General features: G+C 38.1%; 1 protein-coding gene across 1 annotated transcript; it reads left to right on the forward strand.

The window, feature by feature from the left end:
- Positions 1–801: 801 nt before the first annotated feature.
- LOC117331592 (sodium-dependent proline transporter-like) lies at positions 802–15,219 on the forward strand. Its single transcript, XM_033890398.1, has 17 exons — positions 802–939; positions 2,165–2,311; positions 4,913–5,041; positions 5,274–5,583; positions 5,932–6,075; positions 6,302–6,461; positions 6,637–6,769; positions 7,288–7,422; positions 7,837–7,940; positions 11,117–11,241; positions 11,375–11,487; positions 11,608–11,736; positions 12,212–12,311; positions 12,702–12,802; positions 13,785–13,958; positions 14,098–14,268; positions 14,426–15,219. Exons 1-17 carry the CDS (start codon positions 919–921, stop codon positions 14,549–14,551), a joined length of 2,322 nt encoding a protein of 773 aa, XP_033746289.1. The 5' UTR covers positions 802–918; the 3' UTR covers positions 14,552–15,219.
- Positions 15,220–15,897: the final 678 nt, after the last annotated feature.

Here is a 15,897-nt window from a genome sequence, read left to right on the forward strand (position 1 = left end):
GGCTTCCGTACTGGGGTGTCATATTTACCTAATTTTAATCTGGCCTCTAAAACGTCTGAAAGTGTACACTAGAGACGGTCCAAATACATGTAGACTGTGACAACCTCACGGGTCCCTGTGGTAATTATATGAAGGCATTCTAATAAAACAATACGCTGCAGTTCATTCTCTCAACTTTCAGCAATGCCAACAAAGCATTCTTATAATGAAACTTAAAATGCAGGATATACTTCGATAAATCACGGAAACCATGTGTCCGTAGTACATGTAGATCAGGTGATTACGAGTGTACTGTAAATAAAAGGGTTAACTATTAGCTACACATTCGCTGCTTTAGGGTGAATACATTTGTACACCCACGCGATATACATGTAAGCTCTTTTTTAAAACTGTCAACACCATATCGTGCAAAACATTAGTGTAGTAACTGTTTTTAATTGTTGATTAAATGCTGTTTTAAACTACTTTTAAAGGCAATAAAGGTTTAAATGAGAAATGTATTTTTCTTCTCTATTGTTCTTTTAACTCGTCACAAGTGTCATTATCTATAATAGTGTACGTGTGTAATTATGGTCCTCATTCGATATATGTCCATATTTACTCAAAATAAAACGGGGAGTCAGTGTAAGCAGATTTCCATGTGTGTCGAAGTGTGAACAGGCCTACAGACATGGCCACACACCTGTCATTGTCTGTTTGTCCTTGCCTTAAAGCTGATCTACCTAGAGGTTAAATCTTTGTAATTTCCCCGTCACACCTGAGTGGATATAACCTCAGTTGGCTCCGTTTTAAAATACCTACCCGTACCGGAAGTAATACAAGGTAGGATCATTGAATGGACGAACATGGAGTAAAATAGTGTAAGACCAGGTCAGTTTGTACCACTAGGCAGAGCACGAGTGGTCAAGTCTACACACAATGTCCGATGAGGATGATCAGGTACGTATATATTTAACGTGCTGTATTATATGTTTAGCCTCTGTCACGCATAGCACGATATTTGACTATAGTTATGGAAGTCTATGTCCAATGGACATGATGACATCATACCTGTTTCCTAAGTTTGACTTGTGGCGTGTGGAATGATAACACCACAGATGTATAACTGAAATCGACAACAAAACCATATAGAGTGAAATATATAAAATATCCGCGGGCACTAGATAACTATTTATGTTAGGTTCATAGACTATGTTTAAAGGGGCCCTCAATAGTTAACAACAATATGAACTCTCTCTATACCAGTGTTGATTTAGGACGTTTAATACCGTACCTGTAATATAACACAAACCATTCCACAACAAATGATCAACAAAAGCGTTCTCATGAAGTGGTTCTGGCATTAGAGACGTGATTTCTTGTTGAATCAATGGATGACACCTTCCATTACATTGGCTTTATATTGTACATTCTTTACGTCACTGACATCAATAGTTGTGATTTTAAACGTTTGGTAGAATATCAATTTACGCTGTAATAAATTTTGAATTATGCCCGTTCTTTAGCTTAGAGTGTCCTTTAGAAAAGCATTACAGAATTGAAGGAAAGTCCCTCGACTCCGATACCTGGTATATATTCCATACAATGTAACGTTACTTCACCAATGGTCAATGTTACGTACATCTCCAATTATCGGCTGTTATGTAACGTGCATCGGGGGAACAACGGAGCGGTCACCCATCCAAGAGCTGACCACGTTCAACGTTAATTAACTTCGGTACACAGACACGACACTCAACCGCACAGCTACAAAAGCTAGCTATTGGACTATGCAGCTGAAATGCCCATATCTACATTCGTATGAACCATCACATTACCCCCTTCGCCGATGAGATTCGTCCCGAAGCTTCCATGGGTTCAACCTGGTATCCTCAGCATACACAACTGTCCCTCTTGTTGTTGAAGCGGTACCGCCTCATGACCGGACCCCCTAGTAACCATGCAGGAACCATGCTGTTCGAGGACACACTACAGGATACATGGCTCGTTCGCTGTCAACAAATGTAACGCACTCATATGCAGGTGAAATGCCTATATCCATGATCCGGCACAGTTAAATGTATTACTAAAATATTTATAATTTATATGAACGCATTCGTAACGAAGCTTAACATAACAGTTTTACTACGGGTGTTTTATTCTTTTTTTTTCTTGTTATTTTCAGGATGATCGTTGGACGGATGACGATGACGTCAGACCAGCTGTGCACGTGGGTGATCCACAAATCCCCACTGATAAGCCCCAACTCCCGGACCTGGTCGGTATCGACAACCCCCTGTCACTCCTGGGGCGTCACAAGAGTGCATCTAACGTAAGTAAGCGGTGTATCAAGCTAGTCGCCTTCAGTAAGTTGTAATTAAGCCGACGAAACACGACGCCACTTTCAATAAACTGATACCGTGACGTACAGTTACTATAGCTACAGGTCGCCATAACACCACTCTTTGTTAACTGATACATGTAACTATAGTTACAGGTCGCCATAACACCACTCTTTGTTAACTGATACATGTAACTATAGTTACAGGTCGCAATGATACCACTCCATGTAAACTGATACACGTAACTATAGTTACAGGTCGCAATGATACCACTCTATGTAAACTGATACACGTAACTATAGTTACAGGTCGTAGTGACACCACTCTTTGTTAACTGATACACGTAACTATAGTTACAGGTCGCCATAACACCACTCTTTGTTAACTGATACATGTAACTATAGTTACAGGTCGCAATGATACCACTCTATGTAAACTGATACACGTAACTTTAGTTACAGGTCGCCATAAAACCACTCTTTGTTAACTGATACACGTAACTATAGTTACAGGTCGCAATGATACCACTCTATGTAAACTGATACACGTAACTATAGTTAAAGGTCGCAATGATACCACTCTATGTAAATTGATACATGTAACTATAGCTACAGGTCGCCATAACACCACTCTTTGTTACCTGATACACGTAACTATAGTTACAGGTCGCAATGATACCACTCTATGTAAACTGATACACGTAACTATAGTTACATATCGTAATGACACCACTCTTTGTTAACTGATACATGTAACTATAGTTACAGGTCGCCTTAGCACCACTCTTTGTTAACTGATACACGTAACTATAGTTACAGGTCGCAATGATACCACTCTATGTAAACTGATTCAAGTAACTATAGTTACAGGTCGCAATGATACCACTCTATGTAAACTGATACACGTAACTATAGTTACAGGTCGTAATGACACCACTCTTTGTTAACTGATACACGTAACTATAGCTACAGGTCGCCATAACACCACTCTTTGTTAACTGATACATGTAACTATAGTTACAGGTCGCCATAACACCACTCTTTGTTAACTGATACATGTAACTATAGTTACAGGTCGCAATGATACCACTCCATGTAAACTGATACACGTAACTATAGTTACAGGTCGCAATGATACCACTCTATGTAAACTGATACACGTAACTATAGTTACAGGTCGTAGTGACACCACTCTTTGTTAACTGATACACGTAACTATAGTTACAGGTCGCCATAACACCACTCTTTGTTAACTGATACATGTAACTATAGTTACAGGTCGCAATGATACCACTCTATGTAAACTGATACACGTAACTTTAGTTACAGGTCGCCATAAAACCACTCTTTGTTAACTGATACACGTAACTATAGTTACAGGTCGCAATGATACCACTCTATGTAAACTGATACACGTAACTATAGTTAAAGGTCGCAATGATACCACTCTATGTAAATTGATACATGTAACTATAGCTACAGGTCGCCATAACACCACTCTTTGTTACCTGATACACGTAACTATAGTTACAGGTCGCAATGATACCACTCTATGTAAACTGATACACGTAACTATAGTTACATATCGTAATGACACCACTCTTTGTTAACTGATACATGTAACTATAGTTACAGGTCGCCTTAGCACCACTCTTTGTTAACTGATACACGTAACTATAGTTACAGGTCGCAATGATACCACTCTATGTAAACTGATTCAAGTAACTATAGTTACAGGTCGCAATGATACCACTCTATGTAAACTGATACACGTAACTATAGTTACAGGTCGTAATGACACCACTCTTTGTTAACTGATACACGTAACTATAGCTACAGGTCGCCATAACACCACTCTTTGTTAACTGATACACGTAACTATAGTTACAGGTCGCAATGATACCACTCTATGTAAACTGATACACGTAACTATAGTTACAGGTCGCAATGATACCACTCTATGTAAACTGATGCACGTATTTATAGTTACAGGTCGTAATGACACCACTCTTTGTTAACTGATACACGTAACTAAAGTTACAGGTCGCAATGATACCACTCTGTAAACTGATACACGTCACTATAGTTACAGGTAGCAATGATACCACTCTATGTAAACTGATACACGTCACTATAGTTACAGGTAGCAATGATACCGCTATATGTAAACTGATACACGTAACAATAGTTACATATCGTAATGACACCACTCTTTGTTAACTGATACATGTAACTATAGTTAGGTTGTAGTTACAGGTTGTTACGACATCACTCTCACAGCTGACATACTTACTACAGTTGAGGATAGGAACATACAATGTTTACCGACCATTTGTTTGTTGGAATACTGGTGTTTTATTTAATTAATAAATATCACTGTTATAGAATATATATTCTATTCCACTTTGCTTTTTGTGAGTGTGTATGTGTGTGTGTGAGGGCGAGGGTATATGTTTGTGTGAAGATAAGTGTGAGAATGTATGTATGTGTTGATACAATGTACTAAATATTGAACCTTTGTTTCTTCTCGACATCATTTCCATTTCCTTGTTGAACCCTAGCTATATTCAAATCCAAGTTTTCTCCTAACAGGACACCGTGAACGAAGCAGACTCCGAGTCGACCTCAGTACACTCAAGACGCAACTCAAAAGACATCAAAACCTCAATGGATCCAGGGGTGTACAGACCAAAACGAGGTTACTCTCGGACGCCATCAAGGGTAGGTCATATAGTCAGGGTATACAATGAGGGTAGGAATACCTCGTGGTTCAAATTTTGTCTGTCAACATGAACAGTATTAGCCACACTTTTTCGAAAAATTAATTGTGTAGTAATGATAACGAACACTATGCAGTATATATGTCACTAAATATCTGTCCATGTTTGCAATTAATGAATCACGCTGTAATTTAACAACACTTCAATATATCCCAAACTATCATTACTGTCAGGGTACAATGATGACCGAGGAGACGACGGACAGCCGGAAGCAGATTTTTGGTGTTGACGAGAACGAGGAGCGCGGGAACTGGTCGGGTCGGTTCGACTTCCTGTTATCCCTGCTGGGGTACGCCGTGGGGCTGGGGAACGTTTGGCGCTTCCCCTACCTGTGTTACCGGAATGGGGGCGGGGCTTTTCTTATACCATTCGTTATCATGATGATAATCATTGGTGTACCTCTCTTCTTCATGGAGGCATGCCTCGGCCAGTTTTGCAGCAGCGGACCCATGACATGTTGGCATTTCGCTCCGCTTTTCAAAGGTTTTTTTTATATATATTTCTATAAACTATACTCAAAATATTCGGCTCAAGTTTATAATTTATTAAACGCTAGCCAACTCTATGTTGATTCAACATAAATCAAAAAATATATTTCAAAAGACTGAAGCTACATATGTATGTCAACAATTTATCTGTAAGCAACTACATGTATCATTTCCGTCGATGAAGTAAAGTAAAGATGGTCACATTACAACTGCGACCTCAAGCTGAATTATGTCATTGTACATGCCGCATAGAGAGCCAATGTGTAATGAAATATCAGAATAAGACGTTACCTATCGGTGTATCAAACCAACATAACGATAATTAGGGACCTTCACATTTCAGGTGTGGGTATTGCTATGGTGATCGTTTCCGCCGGAACCTCTATGTACTACAATATGATTCTCGCCTGGGCCTATTTTTACATGTTCGCCTCATTCACTAGTACTCTTCCTTGGCAGGGCTGTGACAACGGATGGAACAGTAAAGGTAAGTATCAGCAACTACTGCAATAAGATAGTAGGTTGATGTCTTTGTTAGCCCTACAACAATTGTGTTAAATGTGTAACAATTACTAGTGAACCAAAGGTAATAATGTGACGGAATGTGACAATGTCTAGAACAATTATAGCTCAGGTTGGACGGCGTGAGAAATGTCTCCATTCTACACTTGTCTGCCATTGAAATGATGACGTGTTGTTAAATATACCATTAGACTGCAGTCTCAAGCTTCCCCTGGTGAAGTGTGAGGTTGGAGAGAAGTTACTCAATGGCTCCTGTTACGTGAATGGTGTCTTCAAAGGACTGTGGGACGACTCTCTGTTTACCAACGCAACAGGCCGGAAGCGGATATCACCGGCGGAAGAATACTTCAAGTAAGTAGCGTCCATTACCCCAGTTGAACACGCTATGGTAGTTTACATTACGTTCTGATTTACAGATATATGAACTACTGTGTTTTATTGACATGTAACATGATTTCATTTAAACTAAACGTTTTTACTATTGACAGTATATAATCAACATTTACTTTACAATTCACGGTTACAGTAACAGGGCGCTGGGACTGAGTAGCGGTCTGGAAGAGTTTGGACAGCCACGCTGGGAGTTAGTGCTCTGTCTACTGCTGGCCTGGTTTGTGTGTTTCCTCTGTCTTATCAAGGGCATCAAGACCACAGGAAAAGTAAGTACCCGAGACAAACAGCAACACGAGCGGTTCCTCCAGATCACTTTTATCATGTTGAGTACCTGTCCTAGTTCAAAGACAAAGAAATGCATGTGCATGCCATCATGGTTTTGATGACTTTTGTAATAGCCTATAAAAACTTATTTTCTATAATTACAGTTTAATTAGTGTAAAGGCGCATCGTAATTTGCCAGAACGATTGTATCAGGTCAGTTGTATTTGGTAGAACATGTTTGGAGTGACATGGGTTCCTATGAAGCCCCATATGTTTTGTGTATTGTATAATGAGTTCTTTTATTTGACGGACGTCACTGAAATGTGTGTTACATGTTTTAAAATAACCTGTAATTTGTTGGTACATTTCTCTATTTGTAGGTCATTAATTTATTTCTACTATAGGTACATACGTCACAAATTGTGATAGCTACACACCCCTGTTAAAGGAGACGATGTACATAACGTTGTCCGTATCTGTACAAAAATCTTTGTCACCGATTCATGCGTTTTTCCTACAGGTGGTTTACTTCACTGCAGTTTTCCCATATGTTGTTTTAATCATCCTCTTCTTCCGTGGAATCACACTGGAGGGAGCGGGCAAAGGAGTATACTACTATATAGTACCGGAGTGGGGAAGACTTCTAGACGCTAGGGTAAGACCAAAACAGCAGATAGAATTAAACACTCTTCAGTCTGGTCATATCTGGTTAAGTATTGCTCTTAACACATACATTTGTATACTTTTAGAAAGAATAACTCCGAAATGTCATCAGACAAGTGACTGATCATTGTACCCGTGCTGGAGAAACTTCTAGGCAATATGGTTATGCGTTTTTAACTAAGATCTAACGGTATGACGAGCAAGGACCAAGATGAAGTCACCATTTCAGGATAGATGAAAGATGAATATTTGAACTCGAGATTAACCACAGAGCTAATCAATGGATGGTATTCTGTTGACTTACGTTATTTAAGGTACAATATTAACTGGTAAGCAAAGCAAGTAGCGTTGTATATTACTGTAAAGATGACACAGTCATTAAAGTTAATTCTGTAATCAAAAACAGGTATGGAAGGACGCTGCTGTCCAGATCTTCTTCTCAATGTCTATCGCTGGTGGAGGATTGGTGACACTCTCTAGTTACAACAGGTTCCATAACAACATCCTCAAGTAAGTATAGACAACTACAACAGGTTCTATAACAACATCCTCAAGTATAGACAACTACAACAGGTTCTATAACAACATCCTCTAGTATAGACTACTACAACAGGTTCTATAACAACATCCTCAAGTAAGTATAGACTACTACAACAGGTTCTATAACAACATCCTCAAGTAAGTATAGACAACTACAACAGGTTCTATAACAACATCCTCAAGTATAGACTACTACAACAGGTTCTATAACAACATCCTCAAGTAAGTATAGACTACTACAACAGGTTCTATAACAACATCCTCAAGTAAGTTTAAACTACTACAACAGGTTCTATAACAACATCCTCAAGTAAGTATAGACTACTACAACAGGTTCTATAACAACATCCTCAAGTAAGTATAGACTACTACAACAGGTTCTATAACAACATCCTCAAGTAAGTATAGACTACTACAACAGGTTATATAACAACACCCTCAAGTATAGACTACTACAACAGGTTCTATAACAACATTCTCAAGTATAGACAACTACAACAGGTTCCATAACAACATCCTCAAGTAAGTATAGACTACTACAACAGGTTCTATAACAACATCCTCAAGTAAGTATAGACTACTACAGCATGTTCTATAACAACATCCTCAAGTAAAGACTACTACAACAGGTTCTATAACAACATCCTCAAGTTTATACTACTACAACAGGTTCTATAACAACATCCTCAAGTATAGACTACTACAACAGGTTATATAACAACATCCTCAAGTATAGACTACTACAACAGGTTCTATAACAACATCCTCAAGTATAGACAACTACAACAGGTTCTATAACAACATCCTCAAGTAAGTATAGACAACTACAACAGGTTCTATAACAACATCCTCAAGTAAGTTTATACTACTACAACAGGTTCCATAACAACATCCTCAAGTAAGTATAGACAACTACAACAGGTTCTATAACAACATCCTCAAGTAAGTATAGACTACTACAACAGGTTCTATAACAACATCCTCAAGTATAGACTACTACAACAGGTTCTATAACAACATCCTCAAGTATAGACAACTACAACAGGTTCTATAACAACATCCTCAAGTATAGACTACTACAACATGTTCTATAACAACATCCTCAAGTAAGTATAGACTACTACAATAGGTTCTATAACAACATCCTCAAGTATAGACAACTACAACAGGTTCTATAACAACATCCTCAAGTATAGACAACTACAACAGGTTCTATAACAACATCCTCAAGTATAGACTACTACAACATGTTCTATAACAACATCCTCAAGTATAGACAACTACAACAGGTTCTATAACAACATCCTCAAGTAAGTATAGACTACTACAACAGGTTCCATAACAACATCCTCAAGTAAGTATAGACTACTACAACAGGTTCTATAACAACATCCTCAAGTAAGTATAGACTACTACAGCATGTTCTATAACAACATCCTCAAGTAAAGACTCCTACAACAGGTTCTATAACAACATCCTCAAGTTTATACTACTACAACAGGTTCTATAACAACATCCTCAAGTATAGACTACTACAACATGTTATATAACAACATCCTCAAGTATAGACTACTACAACAGGTTCTATAACAACATCCTCAAGTATAGACAACTACAACAGGTTCCATAACAACATCCTCAAGTATAGACAACTACAACAGGTTCTATAACAACATCCTCAAGTATAGACAACTACAACATGTTCTATAACAACATCCTCAAGTAAGTACAGACTACTACAACAGGTTCTATAACAACATCCTCAAGTAAGTACAGACTACTACAACAGGTTCTATAACAACATCCTCAAGTATAGACAACTACAACAGGTTCTATAACAACATCCTCAAGTATAGACTACTACAACAGGTTCTATAACAACATCCTCAAGTAAGTATAGACTACTACAACAGGTTCTATAACAACATCCTCAAGTAAGTATAGACTACTACAACAGCTTCTATAACAACATCCTCAAGTATAGACTACTACAACAGGTTCTATAACAACATCCTCAAGTAAGTATACTACTACAACAGGTTCTATAACAACATCCTCAAGTATAGACTACTACAACAGGTTCTATAACAACATCCTCAAGTAAGTATACTACTACAACAGGTTCTATAACAACATCCTCAAGTATAGACTACTACAACAGGTTCTATAACAACATCCTCAAGTAAGTATACTACTACAACAGGTTCTATAACAACATCCTCAAGTATAGACTACTACAACAGCTTCTATAACAACATCCTCAAGTATAGACTACTACAACAGGTTCTATAACAACATCCTCAAGTAAGTATACTACTACAACAGGTTCTATAACAACATCCTCAAGTATAGACTACTACAACAGGTTCTATAACAACATCCTCAAGTAAGTATAGACTACTACAACAGCTTCTATAACAACATCCTCAAGTATAGACTACTACAACAGGTTCTATAACAACATCCTCAAGTAAGTATAGACTACTACAACAGCTTCTATAACAACATCCTCAAGTATAGACTACTACAACAGGTTCTATAACAACATCCTCAAGTATAGACTACTACAACAGGTTCTATAACAACATCCTCAAGTATAGACTACTACAACAGGTTCTATAACAACATCCTCAAGTATAGACTACTACAACAGGTTCTATAACAACATCCTCAAGTAAGTATAGACAACTACAACAGGTTCCATAACAACATCCTCAAGTATAGACTACTACAACAGGTTCTATAACAACATCCTCAAGTAAGTATAGACAACTACAACAGGTTCTATAACAACATCCTCAAGTAAGTATTGACTACTATATGTTCTATAACAACATTCTTCAGTACGTATCGACCACTTCAAAATATCTACACCATAGGGTTTTTCAGTTGAGGCCAGTCTATTGTGATAAACGAAGGATTATATTATTTACATTATGCATGGGAAAGAAGGATAGTTTAAAGAGCTATGAACGATTCCACAACAACAATATTAAAATAGTAATGATAGATCTACTGAAATGTATGTACTACACTGGTATTATCTGTCGTGATCTCCACAATCATCAGTAACAGACATATTTCCGTGTTCTTTGTCAGCCAGTCGTTTTAACTAATACACACTGGTTTCCTACCTTTCTTTACAGAGACTCTGTGATCGTCAGTATAGGAGACACACTCACCTGTATTTTTGCCGGGTTTGTCATATTTTCCTACCTTGGCTTCATGGCAAACAAGCTCAACGTGGAAGTGAAAGACGTTGCTAAGGACGGTAAGTGGTTGTCCCTAAATGTTAATGCCGTTGACTCCTTTCAGAATGACTTAATTGAATTCCTTTTGTGATGCTATGTTTTATTTATTATATGTTTTACCTGTGGTATAAACCATTGACTATCTACCTTCAGGGGCAGGCCTTGCATTCGTGGTGTATCCTGAGGCTGTCACTAGTCTGCCACCACCTCCTCTTTGGTCCATCCTCTTCTTCTTCATGCTCATCACACTGGGACTCGACAGTCAGGTGAGTGTTGCTTAAAAATAGTTCTCAACACTGCAATTCTGTCATTCAATCCGACTTCAACATGTTTTTGTAATTTGTTGCAAGCTTATCGTATTGTGTAACGTCTCTGATTCCTTCCAGTTCGCTATGTTGGAGACAGTATTGACTGGAGTCCTTGACCAATTTCCACATCTGAGGCCAAAGAAAACTATTGTCATCCTCTGTATCTGTATATTCTTCTTCTTCCTAGGATTACCCCTGACCGCACCAGTAAGTTCATTCTTCCGAGGATTACATATAACCGCCCAAATGAATTAATTATGCCTAGGATTAGCTCTGACTGCCCCAGTAAGTTCATTCTTCCTAGATTACAACTGACCGCCCCAGTAGGTTCATTCTTCCTAGATTACAACTGACCGCCCCAGTAAGTTCATTCTACCTAGAGTTTCTCGGTCTATCTATTACGAGTACATTTAGACTTCTACTATCATGCAAATGCCCTACAATATCTTTCCGTAAGACCATCTGTTAAGGAGGAATAAATGACAATGAATGCATTATTTTCCACAACCTTTGTCTACATCATACGAATTCTCTTCGACACACGGCTTAGCCATTTCCTGTTACTGACTCGGGTATTATGTAGTTTGGTTTTGATATGATGTAACGTTCCGTTACAATACTTATAAGACGATATTACGTGCAAACAACAACTAATAAGTATCCCGATTTCCTCACTTTCCAGGGCGGTATGTACCTGCTGCAGTTGATGGATAATTACGTGGGGGGTTGGACTCTCCTAATCATCGGTTTGTTCGAAAATATATGTGTGGCCTATGTTTACGGTAAGTGATTTATTGTCTGCAATCTATGACTGGTTCTCAAGCATTCGCTTGTAAAAGATATCGATCGTGATTATACAATTATCTGTATAATATCATAGTTCAACTGTAATTATTTTTAGTTTAGCAACAAGCTAAAATCGACATAAACTTAATGATACCAGCTAAAATTGACATATAATAAATGATACAAGCTAAAATCGACATATAACTGATGATAATTGAAATCAAAGAATAAGCTATAACGTATAAAAACCTCTAATACCCCCTGTTTTATTGACGACATTCGCACAAACAGCGAGTATCCACTTCTATAATCCACAATCAAGATACAACACATTAATCTATGAAAAATTCTATTTCCGATATTGACATCCATTGTCTGTGTTCCAGGAGTCAATCGGTTTCTGAAGGATATAGAAGTCATGTTGGGCTTTAAGATGATAATGTGGTGGAAGATCTGCTGGTGGGTCATCAGTCCTCTGACTTTGGTAGTAAGTATAGACGTGAGTGGGTCATCAGTCCTCTGACTCTGGTAGTACGTATAGACGTTAGTGGGTCCTCAGTCCTCTGACTCTGGTAGTAAGTATATACGTTAGTGGGTCCTCAGTCCTCTGACTCTGGTAGTAAGTATAGACGTTAGTGGGTCCTCAGTCCTCTGACTCTGGTAGTAAGTATAGACGTTAGTGGGTCCTCAGTCCTTTGACTCTGGTAGTAAGTATAGACGTGAGTGGGTCATCAGTCCTCTGACACTGGTAGTAAGTATATAGACGATAGTGGGTCATTAGTCCTCTGACTCTGGTAGTAAGTATAGACGTTAATGGGTCATCAGTCCTCTGACTCTGGTAGTAAGTATAGACGTTAGTGGGTCATCAGTCCTCTGACTCTGGTAGTAAGTATAGACGTTAGTGGGTCCTCCGACTCTGGTAGTAAGTATAGACGTTAGTGGGTCATCAGTCCTCTGACTTTGGTTGTAAGTATAGACGTTAGTGGGTCATCAGTCCTCTGACTCTGGTAGTAAGTATAGACGTTAGTGGGTCATCAGTCCTCTGACTCTGGTAGTAAGTATAGACGTTAGTGGGTCATCAGTCCTCTGACTCTGGTAGTAAGTATAGACGTTAGTGGGTCATCAGTCCTCTGACTCTGGTAGTAAGTATAGACGTGAGTGGGTCATCAGTCCTCTGACTCTGGTAGTAAGTATAGACGTTAGTGAGTCATCAGTCCTCTGACTCTGGTAGTAGGTATAGACGTTAGTGGGTCATCAGTCCTCTGACTCTGGTAGTAAGTATAGATAGACGTTAGTGGGTCATCATTCCTCTGACTCTGGTAGTAAGTATAGACGTTAGTGGGTTATCAGTCCTCAGAGCTAAATTAAATTGTATACTTCTCCTATTCAACCTGATAATTCAACAATTTTTGAAAATTATCGTAAAATAAAATGCATCAGTATGTCAATATGAAAACCGTTTTTTTCAGGCTCTGTTTATCTTCACTTTTGTTGACTATTCGCCATCTGAGTATGGGGATTATAAGTACCCCGCCTGGGCCGATGCACTTGGTTGGGTCATGGCATTCCTTTCCGTCCTCGCTATTCCAATTACCATGCTTTACAAGATCGGCAAAGAGGATGACGAAGACAGTATCATTGAGGTGGGTATGGTAACTCATCCATCTAAAACATTTCAACCTATAACATATGTTATAGAAACAATTTAATTCAAATAAGATAGTCTGTATATTTTGTATCAACTGTCTGTGTCATTTATTATGTTCACTTACAACTCCACAGAAAATCAAGCTTCTTGTCACCCCGACACGGGAGTGGGGTCCAGCCCTGGTAAAGCACCGCCGTCTCGTGACGTATGTTGAGGGCTGGGTAATCGACCCCTGGGAGGAACTCGCTACCTACGTCAACAAAGCCTTCGCCTCAGACAAATCGAAATCACGAAGTACGCTGTGGGTAAGTTCTTAGGCGTGTGAAGAGTAAGTTTTGCCAGAGAAAAGTGACGGAGTGCTATATAGGTCGCTAACAACGACTGTGTTATAATCTTACTGGTGTTTACCTGTTTATCTGTCCTACAGACCAATGCCTGATAATTTACTGGTTTTATTTGCAGACATCAGAACCTGTTATATCACCTTACTTCGATCCCCGTAGGGAAAAAGACTTCAGTGATAGCGGAAGTTACACTGCCACGGAGGCATCTGAGAAGACGGGTGTATCGTTCGAATCTTATGTATGAATGGCTACATGTGGATGTAACCGGTTTCTGTCCCAAGCTTTAAATCGACAGATTTTTCCTATGCCAAGAAACTAATGCAGACTTTAAGAATAAAGCAGGAAAACAGTCTCGATATTATAAGCCGTTGATCACGTGTTGTGAAATAATTTATCATGAAGGCTCGGCATGACTGCAGAGTTGTATTTCCTAGCATGGCAGATATACAGTCAAATAGTTATAGTATATTTAAGCAAGATCCAATATACAGGAAACAGTATTTTGTTCGTCTTTTTTATGAAATCTATATTTACATCCACAGAATACATATACAAATTAATAGGTTTTTGTCTATCCTCGGTCCTTTACATATGCATTTTTTATATATTCATATCATCGTCGTTTTCATCTGAAGTTTAAACATATAATCATACACGACGTCGTGTCAAACGGCCACATACTCCCATCACTTTGACAACCTATGAACAATATACAATATGGCTTTATCTATTGTTTATTGTATATCTGTGATGTACTGTTAAATCACTATTATTGCAATATTTGTTAAATAGATATATACATATCTGGATGAAATGAATAATTGAAGGGAGAAAATAGTAAGAATGAGTGCAGTAAGAGAGAGAGAGAGGAGAGATTTTCCGTGATGTAATAAAGAACTACTGATACGTAAACCACACGTCTTGTTGTATTTTCATAATTGGTGACTGGTGGTTAGGATATTTACATACAGTGTGCCTCCAACAAAAAGTGCTGTATTTTAGTATACACAATAGTACTCTATAACCAACAACAAGGGTTGTATTTTAGTATACACAATAGTACTCTATAACCAACAACAAGGGTTGTATTTTAGTATACACAATAGTACTCTATAACCAACAACAAGGGTTGTATTTTAGTATACACAATAGTACTCTATAACCAACAACAAGGGTTGTATTTTAGTATACACAATAGTACTCTATAACCGACAACAAGAGTTGTATTTTAGTATACACAATAGTACTCTATAACCGACAACAAGAGTTGTATTTTAGTATACACAATAGTACTCTATAACCGACAAAAAGTGCTGTATTTTAGTATACACAATAGTACTCTATAACCGACAACAAGAGTTGTATTTTAGTATACACAATAGTACTCTATAACCGACAACAAGGGTTGTATTTTAGTATACACAATAGAACTCTATAACCGACAACAAGGGTTGTATTTTAGTATACACAATAGTACTCTATAACCGACAACAAGGGTTGTATTTTAGTATACACAATAGTACTCTATAACCGACAACAAGGGTTGTATTTTAGTATACACAATAGTACTCTATAACCGACAACAAGTGC

The sequence above is a fragment of the Pecten maximus genome, chromosome 7 (genome assembly GCF_902652985.1).
Source record: "Pecten maximus chromosome 7, xPecMax1.1, whole genome shotgun sequence".
NCBI lineage: Eukaryota > Metazoa > Mollusca > Bivalvia > Pectinida > Pectinidae > Pecten > Pecten maximus.